The sequence below is a fragment of the Rhinoraja longicauda genome, unplaced genomic scaffold, assembly GCF_053455715.1.
Source record: "Rhinoraja longicauda isolate Sanriku21f unplaced genomic scaffold, sRhiLon1.1 Scf000408, whole genome shotgun sequence".
Lineage (NCBI taxonomy): Eukaryota > Metazoa > Chordata > Chondrichthyes > Rajiformes > Arhynchobatidae > Rhinoraja > Rhinoraja longicauda.
Window position 1 is genome coordinate 58,628 of NW_027601625.1, and position 25,909 is coordinate 84,536.

The 25,909-nt window shown below is 45.8% G+C and overlaps 1 protein-coding gene across 1 annotated transcript in view; it reads left to right on the top strand.

Moving 5' to 3' along the window:
* LOC144590935 (glypican-4-like) overlaps positions 1-25,909 on the top strand; it is a gene marked incomplete at its 3' end in the record, with an annotated part of 55,311 nt that overhangs the window by 18,781 nt on the left and 10,621 nt on the right. The window contains exons 3-4 of the mRNA XM_078395280.1: positions 1,775-1,905; positions 12,801-12,944. Of these exons, the coding sequence (XP_078251406.1) occupies positions 1,775-1,905; positions 12,801-12,944 (275 nt within the window). The remainder of the gene's footprint in view (positions 1-1,774; positions 1,906-12,800; positions 12,945-25,909) is intronic.

Consider the following 25,909-nt stretch of genomic DNA (forward strand, 5'->3'; position numbering starts at 1 on the left):
GGACTGTCAACTTTTATAACCCCAGAGACTAAATTTTTTGTCTATACTATAGTAACTTATTAACTTTATTTATATGCTGTAACTGTGATTCTTTTTTTGTGCACAATCCGCAGACATTGCCACTTTCATTTCACTGCACATCGTGTATGTGTATGTGACAAATAAATTTGACTTGACTTGACTTGACTAGATCACTGGGATCTGTTTTGGGGTAAGGGGGAATTGTACAAAAGGGACAGATTGCACCTTATCCAGCATTCTGGCAGGCAGGTTTTCCACTGCTACACGGGTAGTTTTAAACTAAATAAGGGGGTCAAATGGGATAGTCAAGGATGGAGTTAAAAGGAAAGAGAGTAAAGGGATAGTTAATGATCCTAGAATTAATGGGAAAGAAAGCTCACAAAGGGATAGGAGAGTATGGCCTTGCAATAGGGATCGATGTGAAGGGTGAGATGAGTAAGGAATTAAAAGTATTGTATACGAATGCGCGAAGTATAAGAAGTAAAGTAGATGAGCTTGAGGCTCAGTTAGAGGTTGGTAGATATGACATTGTGGGGATTACAGAGACGTGGCTGCAGGAGGATCGGGCCTGGGAACTTAATATTCAGGGTTATACATCCTATAGAAAGGACAGGCAGGTGGGCAGAGGCGGTGGGGTAGCTCTGTTGGTGAGGGATGAAATTCAGTCCCTAGTGAGGGAAGATATAGGGACTGACGAGGTAGAGTCACTGTGGATTGAGTTGAGAAATTGTAAAGGTAAGAAGACACTAATTGGTGTTATCTACAGACCCCCAAATAGTAGCCCAGATGTAGGGTGTAAGATGCAGCAGGAGTTAAAACTGGCATGTAAGAAAGGTAATGCCACTGTGGTGATGGGGGATTTCAATATGCAGGTAGACTGGGAAAATCAGGTTGGTTCTGGACCCCAAGAAAGAGTTTGTAGAGTGCCTCTGAAAATCTGTATCATTCTTCAACTGCACTCTGACAAATTTTGGAATATTGCAGAACATCTTGAGCAGTTAACAGATACGAGATCTTCTGTTTCTTAGTGAGTGCAGAAGTAAGGAAGTTAGGCTGAACCTCTCAAACTCTTGTGCAAATCTTAGACAGTCTTCAGTTCTATTCATTGTGGTTTAGAAAAGAGGTTGAGCAAGCATTGTGTGATTTTGCAGGATGGAACTACAAAATTAGTTGGAGAAGTTAAGATTCTTCTCAGAGCAAAGGAGTTCAGCATAAATGTAACATAACATAAAAGAAATTGAACATAAATGTAAAAGATCATGTAACACATTGACCTGACAGAGTTAAACCAAATGTATTCTTTCTTTTTCAAAGTGGTGTCATTTTTCATTGGAGCCTGCAATAATCTTTTCCTACAGATGCTGCCTAACAGAATTTTGTTTAGCATTTTCAGTTTTGTTTTCAGTTTCTAGCATCTACAATATTTTTCCTCCAGTTATGAGGTTTAACATAAGATAGACAAGGCATTTCTGTTTCTATTCGTCAGAGGTGCAGGCATTAGGGGCTCGGGGAGATGTGAAGAATTATTATTTTTATGACCTGGAACTCTGCCAGTGAGTTGTGATGGAAGTAATCAATGATTTGAAAATAAAACTGGAGACTATTTAAGAAATACGGATAGAGAGTTGCAGTGATATAGTTGTACTTGACAGAAAGCTTGCATAGAATCGGTGGTTGTATAGTCACCTCCTCTGCTTATAATGATTCTATGACCCAATATGAAAAATATTGTGTACATATCCACTTTTTACAGATGCAATGCTGATGGTTGCAGAGAGATTGGAGGGACCATTCAACATTGAATCAGTGATGGACCCCATTGATGTTAAGATTTCTGAGGCCATCATGACCATGCAGGAGAACAGCATGCAGATCTCTCAAAAGGTAGGAATGTGTTTTGGTGCCTCCTATTGCTCTGGCACCATTTTGTCTATATCAGGACTGGTGGGTAGGTATTTCTAGTCCTCTTTTGAAACTCTCCAGTCTGGCATTCTGTGGTCTGACAACTGTGGTGAGTCATATTTTGAATCTGTAGTACAGATCTATATTAACTAATTCTTACTAAGTTCCAAAATTAACTAGGGTAATGTTCCTCATATGTTAATAAGGTTAACCCAGTCATGGCCAGGATCATTCTGTTCTGTTTCCATATTGTGCTGTGCTGCAGCAAGTAAGAATGTCATTGTTCTATCTGGGACACATGACAATAAAACACTTGATGATTCACATAAACCTCCTCTGGAACTTCTCCAAACCAGCACATCCCTCCTCGGATCTGGCTCAAAATATTCAAAATGTAGCCTCACCAGTGTCTTGTAAAGCTTCAGCATTGCATCCTTGCTTTTATATTCCAGTCCCCTCAAAATAAATGCTACCATTACATTTGCCTTCCTAACCGAGGACTCAACCTGCAAATTAACCTTCTGGGAATTCTGCACCAGCACTACCAAGTCCCTTTACACCTCCGATTTCTGAATCCTCATCATATTTAGAAAGTAGTGTATGCCTTTATTCCTTCTACCAAAGTGCATGACCGCACACTTTGCTGCGCTGTATTCCATTTGCCACTTCTTCGTCCACTCTCCCAACCTGTCCAAGCCTTCTGCAGATTCCTGGTTTGCTCAACCTTACCTGCCTGTCCACATATATTCGTATCGTTTGCACATTTGGCCACATTCATCAATTCCATCATCCAAATCAATATATAATGTGAAAAGTAGTGGACCCTTGTGGAGCAGCACCAGTAAAAGCCGTAGGCAGCCAACCAGAAAAAGCCCCCTGTATTTTACCCGTTCTTTGGCTTTTGTTAGTCAGCCAAGCTTCTACCCATAATACCATGCGCTCTCATCTTGTTTAGCACCTTATCAGAGGCCTTCTGAAAATCCAAGTAAACAACATCACTGACTCTCCTTTGTCTATCCTGCTTATTACCTCTTTGAAAAACGATAACAGATTTGTCAGGCAAGATTTCGGAGGAACAAAACCATACTGACTTTGGCATATTTTATCATGTGCTTCCAAGTACCTGAAACCTCATCCTTAATAATGGTCTCAAATCTCAATAACTACAGAAGTCAGACTAACAGGTCTATAATGTATTCTTCTCGAGATTGGGAAACCAAATGTGGATGGGCCGAATGCTTCATGGAGCATCTGTGTCAGCCTGCAACGGTGATGCTGAATTTCTGGTGCTGCCACTTCAATTCACCATCCCAATCTCTTCCTTACCTACCTGTCTGTTGTCTTTTAATGCAATGAGGCCTAATGCAAGCACAAGGCACCTCGTCTTCCACCGGGCAGGTTGCAGCCTTCTGGAGTCCTTACTGGCGTGTAACTTTGGGTAACTCGCTTGTCCATTCTGTCTATATCAAGTCCTGACCATTTCTCCCAGTCACGCATCTGTGATTTTGCTTTTCTCTCTCTCGCACTGTAATCTGGGCAGGTGGACGTGCCCCGCAGCTCTCCTATTGTTAGCAACGTTTAACATGGACAAAGATGCAGAATTTGCTTCTAAATATCAAATTTATTCATTTGGTCTTGTCCTTTGGAGAAATTCCCTTTTTCCTAACCATTCTTCTTCCTCTTAAATCAAGCAATGTATTCTCTCTTGAGCAATTCTGACAAGATATGACCTGTAACATTGACGCTGATTCTCTGTTCTGCAGACTGTCTGACCTACTGACCGTTTCCAGATGTTTTTGTCGTTCTTATAGTGTTCCAACTGAGGTCTAATCAATATTTCACAACGATGCACCCCATAACATCCCTTTTTATATTCTGTGCCCTGCCTAATGAGGAAAGTATCCCATATGTTTTGTGGAGAAAGGAAAAGCGGAAGCTGATTTACACCGAAGATAGACATAAAGTGCTGGAGTAACTCAGGGGGTCAGGCAGCATCTCTGCAGAAAAAGGATGGTTGACGTTTTGGGTCGGAGATGTAGAATCAGTGTGGATAGAACTGAGGAATGGTAAAGTTAAAAAGACCCGACACAGACCCCCAAACAGTAGCCCAGACATAGGGTGCAAGTTGAATCAAGAGTTTAAATTGGCATGTCGCGAATGTCATGCTACGGTGGTTATGGGAGATTTCAACATGCTGGGGAAATCAGGTTGGTACTGGACCCCAGGAAAGGGAGTTTGTGGAGTGCCTCCGAGATGGATTCTTAGGTATCACAAAATGCTGGAGTAACTCAGCAGGTCAGGCAGCATCTAGGAGAGAGGGAATGGGTGACGTTTCGGGTCGAGACCCTTCTTCAGACTGATGTCAGGGGGGCGGGACAAAGAAAGGATATAGGTGGAGACAGGAAGATAAAGGGAGAACTGGGAAGGGGGAGGGGAAGAGAGGGACAGAGGAGCTACAGAGGAGGTCGATGTTCATACCACTGGGCTGCAAGCTGCCCAAGCGAAATATGAGGTGCTGTTCCTCCAATTTCCAGTGGGCCTCACTATGGCACTGGAGGAGGCTCATGACAGAAAGGTCAGACTGGGAGTGGGAGGGGGAATTGAAGTGCTCAGCCACCGGGAGATCAGGTTGGTTAAGGCTGACTGAGCGAAGGTGTTGAGCGAAACAATCGCCGAGCCTGCGTTTGGTCTCACCGATGTAGAGAAGTTGACATTTAGAGCAGCGGATACAATAGATGAGGTTGGAGGAGGTGCAGGTGAACCTCTGTCTCACCTGGAAAGACTGTTTGGGTCCTTGGATGGAGTTGAGGGTAGAGGTAAAGGAACAGGTGTTGCATCGACTGCAGTTGCAGGGGAAAGTGCCTGGGGAAGGGGTAGTTTGGGTAGGAAGGAACGACTGGACCAGGGAGTTACGGAGGGAACGGTCTCTGCGGAATGCAGAAAGGGGAGGAGATGGGAAGATGTGGCCAGTAGTGGGGTCCCGTTGGAGGTGACGGAAATGTTGGAGGATGATTTGTTGGATACACTGGCTGATGGGGTGGAAGGTGAGGACGAGGAGGATTCTTGGAACAGCTTGGTACTGGAGCCTACCAGGGAGAAGGCAATTCTGGATTTAGTGTTGTGCTATGAACCTGATTTGATAAGGGAACTCAAGGTAAAAGAGCCATTAGGAGGCAGTGATCATAATATGATGTTTTAATCTACAAATTGAGAGGGAGAAGGGAAAATCGGAAGTGTCAGTATTATAGAAAAGGGGATTATAGAGGCATGAGGCAGGAGCTGGCCAGATTTGACTTGAAGGAGACCCCAGCAGGGAAGATGGTGGAACAGGAATGGCAGGTATTCCTGGGAATAATGCAGAGGTTGCAGGATCAATTCATTCCAAAGAGGAGGAAAGATTCTAAGGGGAGTAAGAGGCACCCATGGCTGACAAGGGAAGTCAAGGACAGCATAAAAACAAAAGAGAAGAAGTATAACATAGCACAGAAGAGCGGAAAGCCAGAGGATTGGGACTCTTTTAAAGAGCAACAGAAGATAACTAAAAAAGCAATACGGGGAGAAAAGATGAGGTAGGAAGGTAAGCTAGCCAATAAAATAGATAGTAAAAGCTTCTTTAGGTACGTGAAGAGGAAAAAAATAGTTACTGCAAATGTGGGTCCCTTGAAGACAGAAGCAGGTGAATTTATTATGGGGAACAAGGAAATGGCAGACGAGTTGAACCTGTACTTTGGATCTATCTTCACCAAGGAAGATAAACAATCTCCCAGATGTTCTAGTGGCCAGAGATCCTAGGGTGACAGAGGAACTGAAGGAAATCCCCATTAGGCGGGAATGATGTTGCGTAGACTGATGGGACTGAAGGCTGGTAAGGGGGTGGCTCTAGAAGTCGTGGACGCATTGGTGATCATTTTCCAATCATTGAGTCCTACAGCACAGAAAGAGGCCCTTCGGCCCATCGTGTCCGTGCCGCCCGTTACCAAACACAGTCTAATTTTAATCCCATTTTCCCGCATTTGGACCGTAGCCCTGAATGTTGTAGCATTTCAAGTGCCCATCCAAATGCCTCTTAAACGTTGTGAGTGTTCCCGCCTCCACCACCACCCCAGGCAGTGAGTTCCAGACTCCAACCACCCTCTGGGTGAAAAAGTTATTTCTCACATCCCCCCGAAACCTCCCTCCCCTTACCCTGTATCTATGTCCCCTCGTTGTTGAACCTTCCACCAGTGGAAGAAGTTCCCCGCCATCTACCTTATCTATGCCCCTCATGATCTTGTACACCTCGATCATGTCCCCTCTCAGCCTTCTCTGCTCCAAGGAAAACAACCCCAGTCTGCTCAGTCTCTCCTCATAGCCGAGGCCCTTCATCCCTGGCAGCATCCTGGTGAATCTCCTCTGCACCCTCTCCAAAGCTATCACATCCTTTCTATAATGTGGTGACCAGAACTGTACACAATACTCCAGCTGTGGCCTCACCAGCGTTCTGTACAATTCCATCATTACACCTCTACTTTTATATTCGATGCCCTGGCTAATGAAGGCCAGTAACCCATATGCCTTTTTGACCACCCAATGTTCTATAGATTCAGGATCAGTTCCTGTGGATTGGAGGGTAGCTAGTGTTCAAGTCAAGTCAAGTCAAATTTATTTGTCACATACACATACTCGATGTGCAGTGAAATGAAAGTGGCAATGCCTGCGGGTTGTGCACAAAAAGAATTACAGTTACAGCATATAAATAAAGTTAATAAGTTACTAAACATAGCACAAAAAGTGTCGACAAAAATTTAGTCTCTGGGGTTATCAAAGTTGACAGTCCTGATGGCCTGTGGGAAGAAGCTCCGTCTCATCCTCTCCGTTTTCACAGCGTGACAGCGGAGGCGTTTGCCTGATCGTAGCATCTGGAACAGTCCGTTACTGGGGTGGCAGGGGTCCCTCATGATCTTGCTTGCTCTGGATCTGCACCTCCTGATGTATAGGTCCTGCAGGGGGACGAGTGTAGTTCCCATGGTGCGTTCTGCCGAACGCACTACTCTCTGCAGGTCCATCCTGTCCTGGGCAGAGCTGTTCCCAAACCAGACTGTAATGTTGCCGGACAGGATGCTCTCTACAGCCCCAGAGTAGAAGCAATGAAGGATCCTCAGCGACACTCTGAATTTCCTCAGTTGTCTAAGGTGGTAAAGGCGCTGCTTAGCCTTACCCACCAGTGCGGCAATGTGCGTTGCCCACGTCAGATCCTCTGCGATGCGGACTCCCAAGTATTTGAAACTGCTCACCCTATCCACAATAGACCCATTTATCTCCAGTGGCGTGTACGTCCTTGGATGTTTAGCCCTTCTGAAGTCCACAATCAGCTCCTTTGTTTTAGTGACATTCAAGAGGAGGCTATTGTCCTGACACCAGAGTGCCAGATCAGCCACCTCCTCCCGGTAGGCCTTCTCATCGTTGTTGGAGATCCGGCCCACCACCACAGTGTCATCAGCAAACTTGATGATGGAGTTTGAGCTGAACCTGGCCCCACAGTCATGTGTGTACAGGGAGTACAGTAGGGGGCTAAGGACGCAGCCCTGGGGGGATCCTATGTTCAGGGTGAGGGAGCTAGATGTGTGTTCCCCCATCCTGACCACTTGGGGCCTGGCAGTGAGAAAGTCCAGGACCCAGGCACACAGAGGGGTGCTAAGCCCCAGTTCCAGCAGCTTCTCAACCAGTCTGCTGGGGACTATTGTGTTGAATGCTGAACTAAAGTTAATGAACAGCATCCTCACATAGCCCCCCTGGCTGTCCAGATGAGAGAGAGCGGCACGGTGTGTAGAACCTGGGAGACCGCATCATCCGTGGACCTGTTCGGACGGTATGCGAACTGTAGTGGGTCCATGTTGCGGGGAAGGAGGGCGCAGATGTGCTTCTTGACTAGCCTCTCAAAGCATTTCATGACAACCGAGGTGAGGGCCACCGGCCGGTAGTCATTTAAACACGCTGGAGAGGCATTCTTTGGCACCGGTACAATGATGGATCTTTTGAAGCATGCAGGGACCACGGACTTTGCCAAGGAGAGGTTGAATATTGTGGTGAGCACTGGAGCAAGCTGAGTAGCACAAGACTTTAGTACTCGCCCAGATATACCATCTGGGCCTCCAGCTTTCCTCGTGTTCACACGCGTCAGAGCCCACCTCACCTCATGCTCGGACACCGAGAATGTGTGCACATCCCCGGCGGTGGATCCCCCTCCAGCCTCGCTAGCCAGCGCCCCTTCGGTGCTGTTTTTAGGCGGCGAGCTGGTGGTGTTACCCGTCTCAAACCGTGCGTAAAAAGAGTTCAGGTCATCAGTTAAGGAGGAGCCGGCACTTCCGGTTGAGGGGGTGCTGGACCTGTAGCTAGTTATAGTCCGTAGCCCCTGCCAAAGGCGCCTGGTGTCCTGCTGCTCCATCTGTGACTCCATCTTGTCCCGGTACCTCTTTTTTGCATCCTTCACTGCCCTTCGCAGTCGGTAGGACTCTCCCTTGTAGTCGTCCATGTTGCCGGATGCCAGGCCGGAGTTGTAAGCAGCGGTGCGAGCATTCAAGGCCACGCGAATAGACCTGTCCACCCAGGGTTTTTGGTTAGGGAAGATACTGACCCTTACCGTGGGGATGATGGTATCGGCTATTGTGGCAATGAAGTCCGTAACCGCTTCCGCAAACTCATTTACGTCTCTGGAACTTTCTTGGAACATGTTCCAGTCGACTTCGCTCAGTGCATCCTGCAGCATGGCCTCTGAATGGTCAGCCCACCGCTTTACGTCCCTCGTCACTGTCGCTTCCCGTACTATCCGTTGTTTGTACTCCGGCAGCAGGAAAATGGCAGCGTGGTCAGATTTCCCAAAAGGAGGGAGAGAAACGGCCTTGTAGCCTTTCCTGAACGGCGTTATGCTACTTTTTAAGAAAGGAGGGAGAGAGAAAACAGGAAATTATAGACCAGTTAGTCTGACATCAGTGGTGGGGAAGATGCTGGAGTCAATTATAAAAGACAAAATTGCGGAGCATTTGGATAGCAGTAACAGGATCGTTCCGAGTCAGCATGGATTTACAAAGAGGAAATCAGGCTTGACTAAACTTCTGGAACTTTTTGAGGATGTGACTAGGAAAATGGACAGGGGAGAGTCGGTGGATATAGTGTACCTTGACTTTCAGAAAGCTTTCGACAAAGTCCCACATAGAAGATTAGTGGGCAAAATTAGAGCACATGGTATTGGGGTACTGACATGGACATAAAATTGGTTGGCAGACAGAAAGCAAAGAGTGGGGATAAACGGGTCCCTTTCAGAATGGCAGGCAGTGACTAGTGGGGTAGCACAAGACTTGATGCTGGGACAGCAGCTATTTACAATATACATTAATGACTTGGATGAAGGGATTAAAAGTACCATTAGCAAATTTGCAGGTGACACAAAGTTGGGTGGCAATGTGAACTGTGAAGAGGATGCTATGAGGTTGCAGGGTTACTTGGACAGGTTGTGTGAGTGGGCAGATGCATGGTTGATGCAGTTTAATGTGAATAAATGTGAGGTTATCCACTTTGGTGGTAAGAATAGGAAGGCAGATTATTATCTGAATGGTGTCAAGTTAGGAAAAAGGGACGTACAACGAGATCCGGGTGTCCTAGTGCATCAGTCGCTGAAAGGAAGCATGCAGGTACAGCAGGCAGTGAAGAAAGCCAATGGAATGTTAGCCTTCATAACAAGAGTTGAGTATAGGAGCAAAGAGGTCCCTCTGCAGTTGTACAGGGCCCTAGTGAGACTGCACCTGGAGTACTGTGTGCAGTTTTGGTCTCTAAATTTGAGGAAGGATATTCTTGCTATTGAGGGCGTGCAGCGTAGGTTCACTAGGTTAATTCCCGGAATTGCGGGACTGTCGTATGTTGAAAGACTGGAGCCAGCAAATCTATCCCCATAGCTGTCTTCCTTGGCCTGTTGGATAAACCAGCAAAGCTCTGGAACCAAGAGTGCCAGAAAATCAGTGGTGGAACTATAATGAGTAAATATTAAATTTAAGTGCAAGATTACGTTGAAAGACTGGAGCGACTGAGCTTGTATACTCTGGAATTTAGAAGGATGAGAGGGAATCTTATTGAAACATATAAGATTATTAAGGGATTGGACACGTTAGAGGCAGGAAACATGTTCCCAATGTTGGGAAAGTCCAGAACCAGGGGCCACATTTTTAATCCAGAACCAGGGCTCACAGGGGCCATATTTAAGAATAAGGGGTAGGCCATTTAGAACGGAGATGAGGAAAATCTTTTTCAGTCAGAGTTGTAAATCTGTGGAATTTTCTGCCTCAAGAAGGCAGTAGAGGCCAATTCTCTGGATGCTTCCAAGAGAGAGCTCTTAAAGATAGCGGAGTCAATGGGTATGGGGAAAAGGCATGAACTGATTGTGAATGATCAGCCATAATCACATTGAATGGTGGTGCTAGCTCGAAGGGCCGAATGGCCTACTCCTGCACCTATTGTCTATTGTCACCCATTCCTCTCCAGAGATGCTGCCTGTCGAGAATTGCTCTAGCATGTTGTGTCTATCTTCAGTATAAATCAGTGCCTGCAGTTCCTTCCTGCACATTGATTCAGTCTGATTGATTTCAGACTGGTAAGTTTTGTTTACCAATGTATCTACCTGGATTGACACCTTCAGGGATCCTTTGCACACTGACATCCCGCTTCTTCAATAGGTCCCACACAAGAGATTAGTGTGCAAAATTAGAGCACATGGTATTGGGGTAGGGTATTGATATGGATAGAGAACTGGTTGGCAGACAGGAAGCAAAGAGTAGGAATAAACAGGACCTTTTCAGAATGGCAGACAGTGACTAGTGGGGTGCTGCAAGGCTCAGTGTTGGGACCCCAGTTATTTACAATATATATTAACGATTTAGACGAGGGAATTAAATGTAACATCTCCAAGTTTGCAGATGACACAAAGCTGGGTGGCAGTGAGCTGCGAGGAGGATGCTATGAGGCTGCAGGGTGACTTGGATAGGTTGCAGATGTATGGCAGATGCAGTATAATGTGGATAAATGATAGGTTATCCACTTTGGCGGCAAGAACAAGAAAGCAGATTGTTATCTGAATGGTGTCAGATTAGGAAAAGGAGAGGTGTAACGAGACCTGGGTGTCCTTGTATATTAGTCACTTTTTTAGTAAGCACGCAGGTACAGCTTGCAGTGAAGAAAGCCTTTATAGCAAGAGGATTTGAGTGTAGAAGCAAGGAGCTCCTACTGCAGATGTTACAGGGCCTGGTGAGACCACACCTGGAGTATTGTGTGCAGTTTTGGTCTCCTAATTTGAGGAAGGACATTATTGCTATTGAGGGAGTGCAGCGTAGGTTCACCAGGTTAATTCCCGAAATGTTAGATAAAGCTCTAGGGGCTAGTGGAATCAAGGGATATGGGGAGAAGGCAGGCACTGGCTATTGATTGGGAATGATCAGCCATGATCACAATGAATGGTGGTGCTGGCTCGAAGAGCCAAATGGCCTCCTCCTGCACCTATTTTCTATGTTTCTATGACGGGACTGACCTATGACGAAAGAATGGATCGACTGGGCTTGTATTCACTGGAATTTAGAAGGGGGAGAGGGGATCTCATGGAGACATATAAAATTCTTAAGGAATTTTAGATGCAGGAAAAATGTTCCTGATGTTGGGGGAGTCCAGAGCCCGGGGTCACGGTTTAAGAATAATGGGTAGGCCATTTAGGACTGAGATGAGGAAATACTCTTTCATCCAGAGTGTTGTGAATTTGTGGAATTCTCTGCCACAATTCACTGGATGTATTCAGGAGAGAGTTAGATTTAGCTCTGAAAGCCAACAGAATCATGGGATATGGGGAGAAAGCAGGAACGGGTTACTGATTTTGGATGATCAGCCATGAAGGGCTTGAAGGGCTGAATGGCCTACTCCTGCACTTATTTTTTTATGGTTCAGTTTCAATACTCCCTCTGGCCTTACCATTCTCTCTATTCCCTGCCCTTGGTTTTACGGTTTTATAAACTTAGAGTTTTTAATGTTTTCTTATTAACATTTCCGTATTCTTTGTTGTCACCTTCTCATAGATCCATTTAACATTTATGAGTGTTGTGAATCGGTGGAATTCTCTGCCACAGAAGGCAGTGGAGGCCATTTCACTGGATGTATTCAAGAGAGAGTTAGATTCAGCTCTTCGGGCCAACGGAATCAAGGGATATGGGGAGAAAGCAGGAACGGGTTACTGATTTTGGATGTTGGGGGATCATGTTGAATGGCGGTGCTGGCTTGAAGGGCTGAATGGCCTACTCCTGCACCTATTTTTTAATGTTTCAGTTGTTTCAATACTCCCTGTGGCCTTACCATTCTCTCTATTCCCTGCCCTTGGTTTTACGAAGGTTTTATAAACTTGGAGCTTTTAACGTTGGAAATTTTATTTCCGTACTCTTTGTTGTCACCTTCTCCGAGATCTATTTTACAATTATGATCTATTCTACAAATGATCTATTCTACATTTTCCTTGATATCATATCCTTTGATGTCTCGTTTTCACACCTCACCCTTCCTTGTATCAATATCTCCCTCTCCCCTGACTCTGTCTGAAGAAAGGTCTCGATCCAAAACGTTACCCGTTCCTTCTCTCCAGAGATGCTGCCTGTCCCGCTGAGTTACTCCAGCATTTGCATCTATCTTCGGTGTAAACCAGCATCTGCAGTTCCTTCCTACACCCCATCTAATGTATAAATAGTAACTGTTTATTATTTAAACTCTGGTCTCATCCTTAATGAACATTTTAGGCTATGCAATCTAATTCAAAGACAGTGATACCAAATTATAATGACATTATGGTATATGTAATAAATTATTTTGATTCACTCTAGGTATTTCAGGGCTGTGGGAAACCCAAGTCTGTATCTGGGAGCCGTTTGACTCGGTCTGTATCGGACGGGTTTAATCCAAGGTTTAGACCCTACAGTCCTGAGGAGCGTCCGACAACAGCAGCTGGCACAAGCCTTGACAGACTGGTAAGTGCCCCAATGTTGATTAGATGCTATTGGCCTTACACTCGACAGGTGTCTAATCAACATGCCGTTGCCGACGGAGTTTCATTTTGAGTTCCATGTGGCTGCTCTCACACAGTGAACTCATCTTGAAGCAAGACGTTAGTTCAGTTCTATTGGGTGCATCAAGAATTAGAAAATAAAAATCCAAATGAGCTATTCAATTCCTCTGACTGCTTCCAACATTTGTCAGGTCTGATTAAATAGCAGATCAGCTTTTCCTGCTCCTGATTCAATTGTTCATCTGTGACCTAACTTCATATGGGGTAGACAAGGATGGAGTTAAAGGGAAAGAGAGTATAGGAATAATTAAGAAACACCCCAGAATTAACAGGACAGAAAGCTCACGAAGCAATTGGAGAGAATGGCCAAGTATAATGGGAATCGATGTGGAAGCTGAGATGAGCAAAGGATTAAAAGTACTGCCATATATGAATGCGCAAAGTACAAGAAGTAAAGTGGATGAGCTTGAGGTGTGACATTGTGGGGATTACAGAGACGTGGCTGCAGAAGGATCAGGACTGGGAACTGAATATTCAGGGTTATACGTACTACAGAAAGGACAGGCAGGTGGGCAGAGGAGGTGGGGTAGCTCTGTTGGTGAGGGATGGAATTCAGTCCCTTGCAAAGGGTGACATTGGGACTGACGATATAGAGTCACTGTGGATAGAGTTGAGGTATTGTAAAGGTAAGAAGACACTAATGGGAGTTATCTGCAGATCCCCAAACAGTAGCCTGGATATAGGGTGTAAGTTGCAGCAGGAGTTAAAATTGGCGTGTAACAAAGATTTCAATATGCAGGTAGATTGGGAAAATCAGGTTGGTTCAGGACTCCAAGGGAGTTTGTGGAGTGCCTCCGAGATGGATTCTTAGAGCAGCTTGTACTGGAGTCTACCAGAGAGAAGGTAATTCTGGATTTAGTGTTGTCCAATGAACCAGATTTAAAAAGGGAACTCAAGGTAAAGGAACCGCTTGGAGGTAGACCATAATATGATTAGTTTTAATCTGCAATTTGAGAGGGAGAAGGTTAAACCAGGAATGTCAGTATTGCAGTTGAACAAAGGGGATTGTGAAGGCATGAGAGAGGAGCTGGCCAAGGTCGAATGGAAAGGGATCCTAGCGGGAATGACGGTGGAACAGCAATGGCAGGAATTTCTGCGCATAATCCAGAAGATGCAGGATCATTTCATTACAAAGAGGAAGAAAGTTTCTAAGGGGTGTAAGAGGCAATCGTGGCTGACAAGGGAAGTTAGAGATGGAATAAAGCTAAAAGAAAAGATGTATAAGATAGCAAAGAGTAGTGGGAAGCCATAGGAGTGGGCAACTTTCAAAGAACAACAGAAGATAGTAAAAAGGGCAATACGGGCTGAAAAGATGAGATACGAAGCGAAGCTGGCCAAGAATATAAAGAAGCACAGTAAAGGCTTCTTTAGGTATGTTAAGAGAAAAAGATAAAGAAAAATGTGGGTCCCTTGAAGGCAGAAGCGGGTGAAATTATTATGGGTAACAAGGAAATGTCGGAATAGTTGAACAGGTACTTCGGAACTGTCTTCATTAAGGAAGACACAAACAATCTCCCACATGTACTAGTGGTCAGAGGATCAAGGGAGACAGGAACTGAAAGAAATTTGAATTAGGCGAGAAATAGCATTGGGTAGACTGATGGGACTGAAGGCTGATAAATCCCCAGGGCCTGCTGGTCTGCATCCCAGGGTACTCAAGGAGGTGGCTCAAGAAATCGTGGACGCATTGGTGATCATTTTCCAATGTTCAATAGATTCTGGATCAGTTCCTGTGGATTGGAGGGTAGGTAATGTTATCCCACTTTTCAAGAAAGGAGCGAGGGAGAAAACGGAATTATGGACCAGTTAGCCTGACATCGGTGGTAGGGAAGTTGCTGGAGTCAATTATTAAAGAGGTTATAACGGCACATTTGGAGAGCAGTAAAAGGATTGGTCCAGGTCAGCATGGATTTATGAAGAGGAAATCCTGCTTGACTAATCTTCTGGAATCTTTTGAGGATGTGACAAGTAAAATGGATGAAGGAGAGCCAGTGGATGTAGTGTATCTAGACTTTCAGAAAGCCTTTGATAAGGTATCACACAGGAGGTTGGTGAGCAAAATGAGTGCACATGGTATTGGGTGTAGGGTATTGAAATGGATAGAGTATTGGTTGGCAGACAGGAAGCAAAGAGTAGGAATAAACGGGTCATTTTCAGAATGGCAGGCAGTGGAGAGTGGAGTGCCGCAAGGCTCGGTGCTGGGGCTGCAACTATTTACAATATATATGAATGATTTGGATGATTGAATTAGAAGTAACACTAGCAAGTTTGCAGATGACACAAAGATGGGTGGCAATGTGAACTGCAAAGAGGATGTTAGGTTGCAGGGTGTCTTGGACAAGTCAAGTCAAGTTTATTTTGTCACATACACATAAATGTGCAGTGAAATGAAAGATTACCCACAGTCCAACAACAAGAGCAATAAAAGTAAGCAATAACACACACAATCAAACAAAAAGAAACATCCATCACAGTGAGTCTCCTCCAGTCACCTCCTCTCTGTGATGGAAGGCCAGAATGTCTTTTCTCTTCCCTACTGTCTTCTCCCGCGGTCAGGCTGTTGTAGTTGCCACGTTCCAGGCTGCGGCGGACGGTGAAAGGTCCGCGGCGGGCCGACCCAAGCCCTGCGATCCGGGGCGGGCGAAGACGCTGCCGCTGCACGTCGGGGCTCCCGACATTGAAGCCCCGCCGGGCAGAGAAAATCCCGCGGCCTATTTCAGGTGAAAAGTCCGCGGCGGGCCGACCCAAGCCCCGCGACTGCCGCTGCCTGAGTTCCCGATGTCGGCCCCCAACCAGGGGGCTGCTAGCTTCCGACGTCCACGCAGCCGGAGCCTCCACAGGCGAGTCGCAGGTGGAGGCAGCCAGCTCCAGGTGCATGGCCGATGGTAGGCCGCAGCGGGAACGGAGACACGACCCAGAACAAAAGGTCGTGTCTCCGTTCGGAAGAGACAATTTTACATTTGACAGGTTGAGTGAGTGGGCAGATGCATGGCAGATGCAGTATAATGTGGATAAATGTGAGGTTATCCACTTTGGCGGCAAAAACAAGGAGGTAAATTATTATCTCAATGGTGTCAGATTAGGTAAAGGGGAAGTGCAACGAGACCTTGGTGTCCTTGTACACCAGTCACTGAAAGTAAGCGTGCAGGTAGAGCAGGCAGTGAAGAAAGCTAATGGCATGTTGGCCTTCATAACGAGAGGATTTGAGTACAGGAGCAAACAAGTCCTTCTGCAGTTGTATAGGGCCCTGGTGAAACCACACCTGGAGTATTGTGTGCAGTTTGTCTGTTTTTATGTCTTGACTGTATTGTAAAGCGTCTTTGAGCATTTGGAAAAGCGCTATAAAAAATAAATGTTTATTATTATTATTATTATAGTTGTATAGGGCCCTGGTAAGACCACATCTGGAGTATTGTGTACAGTTTTGGGTCTCCTAATTTGAGGAAGGACGTCCTTGCTATTGAGGCAGAGTAGCGTAGGTTCACGAGGTTAATCCCTGGGATGGAGGGACTGTCATATGAGGAAAGATTGGAAAGACTGGGCTTGTATTCACTGGAGTTTAGAAGCATGAGAGGGGATCTTATCGAGAGGTATAAAATCATAAAAGGACTAGACAAGCTAGATGCAGGAAAAATGTTCCCTATGTCGGGGGAGTCCAGAACCCGGGACACAGACTAAGAATAAAGGGGAGGCCATTTAAAACAGGTGAGAAGAAACTTTTTCACCCAGAGAGTGGTGAATTTGTGGAATTCCCTGCCACAGAAGGCAGTGGAGGCATATTCACTGGATGAATTTAAAAGAGAGTTAGGTAGAGCTCTTGGGGCTAGTAGAATCAAGGTATATGGGGAGTAGGCAGGCACAGGTTACTGATTATAGATGATCAGCCATGATCACAATGAATGGCGGTGCTGGCTCGAAGGGCCAAATGGCCTCCTCCTGCACCTATTTTCTATGTTTCTATGACATGACTCCAGGGTGACCAAGGTTGGGAGCTAAACATGCAGGGGTATTCGATATTCAGGAAGGATAGACAGAAAGGAAGAGGAGGTGGGGTGGCATTGCTGGTGAAAGAGGAGATTAATGCAATGGTAAGGTGAGACATTAGCTTGAATGCTGTAGAATCGGTATGGGCAGAATTGCAAAATAGCCAAGGGCAGAAAAAGCTCGGAGTTGTATACAGACCACCAAACAGCAGTAGGGAGGTTGGGGATAGCATCAAGCAGGAAATTAGGGATGCAAAGGTACAGTAGTTATTATGGGTGACTTTAATCTACAAAATTGAGCCAACCAAATTGGTAACAACGCTGAGGCAGAGGATTTGCAGAAGTGTATAAGGGATAGGTCTCTAAGCAAATACAGTATGTAGAGGAACCAACTAGAGGGCAGGCCATCCTAGACTGGGTATTGTGTAATGAGGAAGGATAAGTTAGCAATCTTGTTGTTCAAGACCTCTTGGGCAACAGTTACCATAAAAATGGAGAGTGACACGGTTAATTCAGAGACTAGGGTGCTGAACTTTAAGAAAGGAGAATGATGGTATGAATTTATGAATGTTTATTGGCCAAGTATGCATGTACAAGGAATGTTTCTTGGTGCTACGCTCACAAATGATAACACAAACATACAGTTAACAATTAAAAATAAAGCATAACCACATCAAAACAATAAGGATACAACATTACGGACTCACATGGAAAATAAACCAGAGCAAAAAAGAGACTACAGACTTTGGTTATTGAGTAGAACTATCACTCGTGGAAAAAAAGCTGTTTTTATGTCTGGCTGTGGCTGCTTTGACAGTCCGGAGTCGCCTTCCAGAGGGAAATACTTCGAATAGTTTGTGGCCAGGGTGAGAGGGGTCAGAGATGATCTTGCCCGCTCACTTCCTGGCCCTTGCAGTGTACAGTTCGTCAATGGGGGGAAGATTGCAGCCAACAACCTTCTCAGCTGTGCGAACGATGCGTTGTTACCTCCAGATGTCGTGCTTGGTGGCTGAGCCAAACCAGACCATGATGGAGAAGGGAGGACGGACTCAATGATAGCAGTATAGAATTGGACCATCATTGCCTGTGGCAAATTGTGTTTCTTCAGTTGCCGCAGGAAGTACATCCTCTGTTGGGCCTTTTTGACTGTGGAGTCGATGGTGGCCCCCAATTTAAGGTCCCTGGAGATGATGGTTCCAAGGAACTTAAATGACTCCACAGATGTGACTATGGTGTTGTTGATGGTGAGTGGGGGGAGGGGAGGGGGATCTCTTCAAGTCTACAATTAGTTCCACTGTCTTGAGAGCATTGAGGTCCAGGTTGTTGCGATGGCACCAGGACGCCAGCTGTTTATGAGACAGGAATTGGCTAGGATAGACTGGCAAATGGTACTTAAAGGGTTGACGGGCCCTGGTGAGACCACAGCTGGAGTATTGTGTGCAGTTTTGATCTCCAAATTTGCGGAAGGACGTCCTTGCTATTGAGGCAATGCAGCGTAGATTCACGAGGTTAATCCCTGGGATGGAGGGACTGTCATACGAGGAAAGATTGGAAAGACTAGGCTTGTACTCACTGGGTTTTAGAATGATGAGAGGGGATCTTATAGAGATGTATAAAATCATAAAAGGACTAGACAAGCTTGATGCAGGAAAAATGTTCCCTTTGTTAGGGGAGTCCAGAACCTGGGGACACAGTCTAAGATTAAAGGGGAGGCCATTTAAAACTGAGGTGAGAAGAAACTTTTTCACCCAGATAGTTGTGAATTTTGTGGAATTCTCTGCCATAGAAGGCAATGGAGACATATTCACTGGATGAATTTAAGAGAGAGTTAGATAGAGCTCTAGAAGCTTTCTTTCGTGCTCTATTTTCCCCCTCTTAATTAACCCCTTTGTCCTCCTCTGTTGAATTCCAAATTTCTCCCAGTCCTCCGGTTAGCTGCTTTCTCTGGCCAATTTATATGCCTCTTCCTTGGATTTAACACTATCCTTAATTTTCCTCTTTAGCCACGGTTAAGCTGCCTTCCCCGTTTTATTTTTTCGCTAGACAGGGATGAACAATTTTTGTAGTTCCTTAAATCTTTGCCATTGCATCTCCACCGTCAACCCTTTAAGTACCATTTGCCAGTCTATCCTAGCCAATTCCTGTCTCATACCATCAAAGTCTCCTTTCTTTAATTAAAACCCTAATTAACTGTGTCACTCTCCATTTTAATGCAGAATTCCACCATATTATGGTCACTGTTGCCCAAGAGGTCTTGAACAACAAGATTGCTAACTTATCCTTCCTCATTACACAATACCCAGTCTAGGATGGCCTGCCCTCTAGTTGGTTCCTCTACATACTGTATTTGCTTAGAGACCAATCCCATATATACTCCAGCAAATCCTCTGCCTCAGCGTTGTTACCAATTTGGTTGGCTCAATTTTGTAGATTAAAGTCACCCATAATAACAACTGTACCTTTGCATCACTAATTTCCTGCTTGATGCTATCCCCAACCTCACTACTGCTGTTTGGTGGTCTGTATACAACTTCAACGAGCGTTTTCTGCCCTTGGCTATTTCGCAGTTCTGCCCATACCAATTCTACAGCATCCAAGCTAATGTCTCACCTTACCATTGCATTAATCTCCTCTTTAACCAGCAATGCCACCCCACCACCTCTTCCTTTCTGTCTATCCTTCCTGAATATCGAATACCCCTGCATGTTTAGCTCCCAGCCCTGGTCACCCTGGAGTCATGTCATAGAAACATAGAAAATAGGTGCAAGATGAGGCCATTTGGCTCATTCATAGTGATAATGGCTGAACATCTACAATCAGTAACCTGTGCCTGCCTTCACCCCATATACATTGATTCCACTAGCCCCGAGAGCTCTATGTAACTCTCTTTTAAATTCATCCAGTGAATTTGCCTCCACTGCCTTCTGTGGCAGAGAATTCCACAAATTCACCACTCCCTGGGTGAAAAGGTTTCTTCTCACCTCAGTTTTAAATGGCCTCCCTTTTATTCTTAATGTAAGAAAATAACTGTAGATGCTGGTACAAATCGAAGGTATTTATTCACAAAATGCTGGAGTAACTCAGCAGGTCAGGCAGCATCTCAGGAGAGAAGGAATGGGTGATGTTTCGGGTCGAGACCTTCCCTCGGACTGATGTCAGGGGGGAGGGACAAAGGAAGGATATAGGTGGAGACAGGAAGATAGAGGAAGAACTGGGAAGGGGGAGGGGAAGAGAGGGACAGAGGAACTATCTAAAGTTGGAGAAGTCAATGTTCATACCGCTGGGCTGCAGGCTGCCCAAGCGAAATATGATGTGGGCCTCACTATGGCACTGGAGGAGGCCCATGACAGAAAGGTCAGACTGGGAGGGGGAGTTGAAGTGCTCAGCCAACGGGAGATCAGGTTGGTTAACTCCGTCCGGGCCTGCAGCCTTGCATGGATTGATCCGCTGCACATCATGTGTGCTCAGTATGAGCACCTGATCGTCCTCTGAGGCAGGAACTATCTCCAGGGCCTGATGGTCTGCATCCCAGGGTACACAAGAAGGTGGCTCAAGAAATCGTGGACGCATTGGTGATCATTTTCCAATGTTCAATTGATTCCGGATCAGTTGCTGTGGATTGGAGGGTAGCTAATGTTATCCCACTTTTCAAGAACGGAGTGAGAGAGAAAACGGGGAATTATAGACCAGTTAGCCTTACATCGGTGGTGGGGAAGATGCTGAAGTTAATTATTAAAGTGGTAAAGTGGTAATAATGGGAGAGGACCAACCTTTCAAAGCACTTCATAATTATCGGTGTGAGGGCAACCGGACGGACGGTAGTCGTTCAGGTTGCTGATGCTTGCTTTTTTCTGCACCGGCACTATGGTGGCTGACTTCAGGCACTTCGGGACCGTTGCCAGAGATAGAGACAGATTGAAGATATTTGTGAATACCTCAACCAGCTGTTCAGCACAGTCCACAAGTACCCGTCCTGGGACTCCGTCCGGGCCTGCAGCCTTGCATGGATTGATCCACTGCAGCGTGCGCTGTACATCATGTGTGCTCAGTATGAGCACCTGATCGTCCTCTGAGGCAGGACTTTTACCACTCATGTTGTTGTTGCCGGTTTCAAAGCGCGCAAAGAAGGTGTTGAGCTTGTTGGCCAGTGTGCGAGGAGCATTCATGCGAGGCGCATTCGAAATAAGGTGAATGAATTGAATGCACAGTTAGTGGTGAACGGATATGATATAGTTGGAATTACGGCGACATAGTGGAATTAGTGGGGGGGTGGTGTTTCAAATGGGATAGACAAGGATGGAGCAAACGGGAAAGAGAGTATAGGAATAATTAAGAAACACCCCAGAATTAACAGGACAGAAAGCTCACGAAACAATTGGAGAGAATTGCCAAGTGTAATAGAAATCGATGTGGAAGCTGAGATGAGCAAAGGATTAAAAGTACTATATATGAATGCGCAAAGTATAAGAAGTAAAGTGGATGAGCTTGAGGCTCAGTTAGAGATTGGTTGGTATGACATTGTGGGGATTACAGAGACGTGGCTGCAGGACTGGGAACTGAATATTCAGGGTATACGTCCTATAGAAAGGACAGGCAGGTGGGCAGAGGAGGTGAGGATGGAATTCTCATCCTCTGTTGGTGAGGATGGAATTCAGTCCCTTGCAAGGGGTGACATTGGGACTGACGATATAGAGTCACTGTGGATAGAGTTGAGGAATTGTAACGGTCAGAAGACACTGATGGAAGTTATCTACGGACCCCCCCAAACAGTAGCCTGGATATAGGGTGTAAGTTGCAGCAGGAGTTAAAATTGGCATGTGTAACAAAGGTAATGCCACTGTAGTTATAGGGGATTTCAATATGCAGGTAGACTGGGAAAATCAGGTTAGTTCTGGACCCCAAGAAAGGGAGTTTGTACAGTGCCTCCGAGATGGATTCTTAGAGCAGCTTGTACTGGAGCCTACCCGAGAGAAGGCAATTCTGGATTTAGTGTGTCCAATGAACCAGATTTAACAAGGGAACTCAAGGTAAAGGAACTGCTTGGAGGTAGTGACTATAATATGATTAGTTTTAATCTGCAATTTGAGAGGGAGAAGGTTAAACCAGGAATGTCAGTGTTGCAGTTGAACAAAGGTGAGAGAGAGGAGCTGGCCAAGATCGAATGGAAAGGGATCCTAGCGGGAATGACGGTGGAACAGCAATGGCAGGAATTTCTGCGCATATTCCAGAAGATGCAGGATCATTTCATTCCAAAGAGGAAGAAAGATGCTAAGGGGAGTAAGAGGCAACCATGGCTGACAAGGGAAGTTAGGGATGGAATAAAACTAAAAGAAAAGATGTATAAGATAGCAAAGAGTAGTGGGAAGCCAGAGGAGTGGGCAACTTTCAAAGAACAACAGAAGATAGCAAAAAGGGCAATACGGGCTGAAAAGATGATGTACGAAGCGAAGCTGGCCAAGAATATAAAGAAGCACAGTAAAGGCTTCTTTAGGTATGTTTAGAGAAAACAATTAGTAAAGACAAATGTGGGCCACTTGAAGGCAGAAACGGGTGAAATTATTATGGGTAACAAGGAAATAGCAGAAGAGTTGAACAGGTACTTTGGATCTGTCTTCACTAATGAAGATACAAACAATCTCCCAGATGTACTAGTGGCCAGAGGGTAGGAAGTGGACAGGGGAGCCCCGTTTCCTGAAGAATGAGGACATCTCTGATGCCCTAGTGTGAAACACCTCATCCCGGGCACAGATGCGGCGTAGACGGAGGAATTGGGAGTAGGGGATAGACTTTTTGCAGGAGACTTCCTCAATAGCAAGGACGTCCTTCCTCAAATTAGGAGACCAAAACTGCACACAATACTCCAGATGTGGTCTCACCAGGGCCCTATACAACTGCAGAAGGACTTGTTTGCTCCTGTACTCAAATCCTCTTGTCATGAAGGCCGACATGCCATTAGGTTTCTTCACTGCCTGCTATACCTGCACGCTTACTTTCAGTGACTGGTGTACAAGGACGCTAAGGTCTTGTTGCACGTCCCCTTTACCTAATCTGACACCATTGAGATAATAATCTGCCTCATTATTTTTGCCGCCAAAATGGATAACCTCACATTTATCCACATTATACTGCATCCGCCACACATCTGCCCATTCACTCGACCTGTCGAAATCACCCTGCAACCTCCTAACATCCTCTTCGCAGTTCACACTGCCACCCAGCTTTGTGTCATCCGCAAACTAGCTAGTGTTACTTCTAATTCCATCATCCAAATCATTAATATATATTGTAAATAGTTGTGGCCTCAGCACAGAGCCTTGCGGCACTCCACTCTCCACAGCCTGCCATTCTGAAAAGGACCCGTTTATCCCTACTCTTTGCTTCCTGTCTGTCAACCAATTCTCTATACATGTCAATACCCTACACCCAATACCATGTGTGAACCAATCTCCCGTATGGTACCTTATCAAAGGCTTTCTGAAAGTCTAGACACACTACATCCACTGGCTCTCCTTAATCCATTTTACTTGTCACACCCTCAAAAAATTTCAGAGGATTAGTCGAGCAGGAATTCCCCTTCATAAATCCATGCTGACTTGGACCAATCCTTTTACCGCTCTCCAAATGTGCCCTTATTACCACTTTAATAATTAACTTCAGCATCTTCCCCACCACCGATGTAAGGCTAACTGGTCTATAATTCCCCGTTTTCTCTCTCTCGCTCCTTTCTTGAAAAGTGGGATAACATTAGCTACCCTCCAATCCACAGCAACTGATCCGGAATCAATTGAACATTGGAAAATGATCACCAATGCGTCCACGATTTCTTGAGCCACCTTCTTGTGTACCCTGGGATGCAGACCATCAGGCCCTGGAGATAGTTCCTCTGTCCCTCTCTTCCCCTCCCCCTTCCCAGATCTCCCTCTATCATCCTGTCTCCACCTATATCCTTCCTTTGTCCCGCCCCCCTGATATCAGTCTGAAGAAGGGTCTCGACCCGAAACGACACCCATTCCTTCTCTCCTGAGATGCTGCCTGACCTGCTGAGTTACTCCAGCATTTTGTGAATAAACACCTTCGATTTGTACCAGCATCTGCAGTTATTTTCTTATAATATCAGTCCCATCAGTCTACCCAATACTATTTCTCGCCTAATGCAAATTTCTTTCAGTTCCTCTGTCTCCCTTCAAGTTAAGTCAAGTTTATTTGTCATGTGCAGTGAAATGAAAGTGGCAATGCCTGCGGATTGTGCAAAACATTGCAACTACAGCATAAAAATTAAAATTAATACAGAAAAAATGTAGTCCCTGGAGATATAATAGTTAACAGTCCTGATGGCCTGTGGGAAGAAACTCCGTCTCATCCTCTCCGTTTTCAGAGCATGACAGCGGAGGAGTTTGCCTGGCCGTCGCAGCTGGACCAGTCCATTGCTGGGGTGGTAGGGGTCCCCCATAATCTTGCTTGCAGGGGGGCGAGTGTAGTTCCCATGATGCGTTCAGCCGAACGCACTACTCGCTGCAGGGCATTCCTGTCCACTTCCTACCCTCTGGCCATTAGTACATCTGGGAGATTGTTTGTGTCTTCATTAGTGAAGACAGATCCAAAGTACCTGTTCAACTCTTCTGCCATTTCCTTGTTACCCATAATAATTTCACCCATTTCTGCCTTCAAGTGGCCCACATTTGTCTTTACTAATTGTTTTCTCTTAACATACCTAAAGAAGCCTTTACTGTGCTTCTTTATATTCTTGGCAACGCTGCAGCGGATCAATCCATGCAAGGCTGCAGGCCCGGACGGAGTCCCAGGACGGGTACTTGTGGACTGTGCTGAACAGCTGGTTGAGGTATTCACAAATATCTTCAATCTGTCTCTATCTCTGGCAACGGTCCCGAAGTGCCTGAAGTCAGCCACCATAGTGCCGGTGCAGAAAAAAGCAAGCATCAGCAACCTGAACGACTACCGTCCGGTTGCCCTCACACCGATAATTATGAAGTGCTTTGAAAGGCTGGTACTCTCCCATATCAAAGCCACCATCCCTGCCTCACTGGACTCACATCAGTTCGCATACAGAGCAAATAGATCTACAGAGGACGCCATCTCTCTGGCTCTTCATACCGTCCTGACTCACCTGGAGAGACAGGGCACGTACGTGAGGATGCTATTTATAGCCTGTAGCTCTGCCTTCAACACAGTCATTCCCACCAAGCTCACCTCCAAACTCCACCAGCTAGGCCTCAGCTCGCACATATGCAACTAGATCCTGAATTTCCTGATGGAGTGCCCTCAGGCAGTGAAAATGGGCCTCCACCTGTTCTCCACCATCACCCTGAGTACCGGCACACCGCAGGGTTGTGTACTGAGCCCCATGCTCTACTCCCTCTTCACACACGACTGTGTCCCTGCATTCGCCACCAACACCATCGTCAAATTTGCGGATGACACAAAGGTGATCGGGCTGATCTCCAACGGCGATGAATCAGCCTACAGGCGGCGGTGCAGAACCTGGCGTGCTGGTGCTCAGAGAACAACTTGTCCCTAAACACATCAAAAACCAAGGAGCTAAATATCAACTTCAGAAGGTCACAGAATGAGGAATACGCTCCAGTCCTCATCAACGGGGACGAAGTGGTGAGTGTGTCCAGCTTCAGGTTTCTGGGCACACACATTTCAGAGGACCTCACATGGTCCACCAACACTGCTGTGCTAGTTAAAAAAGCACAGCAACGGCTGTTTTTCCTGAGAAAGCTAAAAAAGGTCGGTCTGCCACAACAGCTACTGATGACCTTCTACCGCTGCACTACAGAGAGCATACTGACATACGGCATCTATGTGTGGTATCTCAGCTGCACGGCAGCGGACAGGAAAGCTCTTCAGCGGGTCGTTTGCA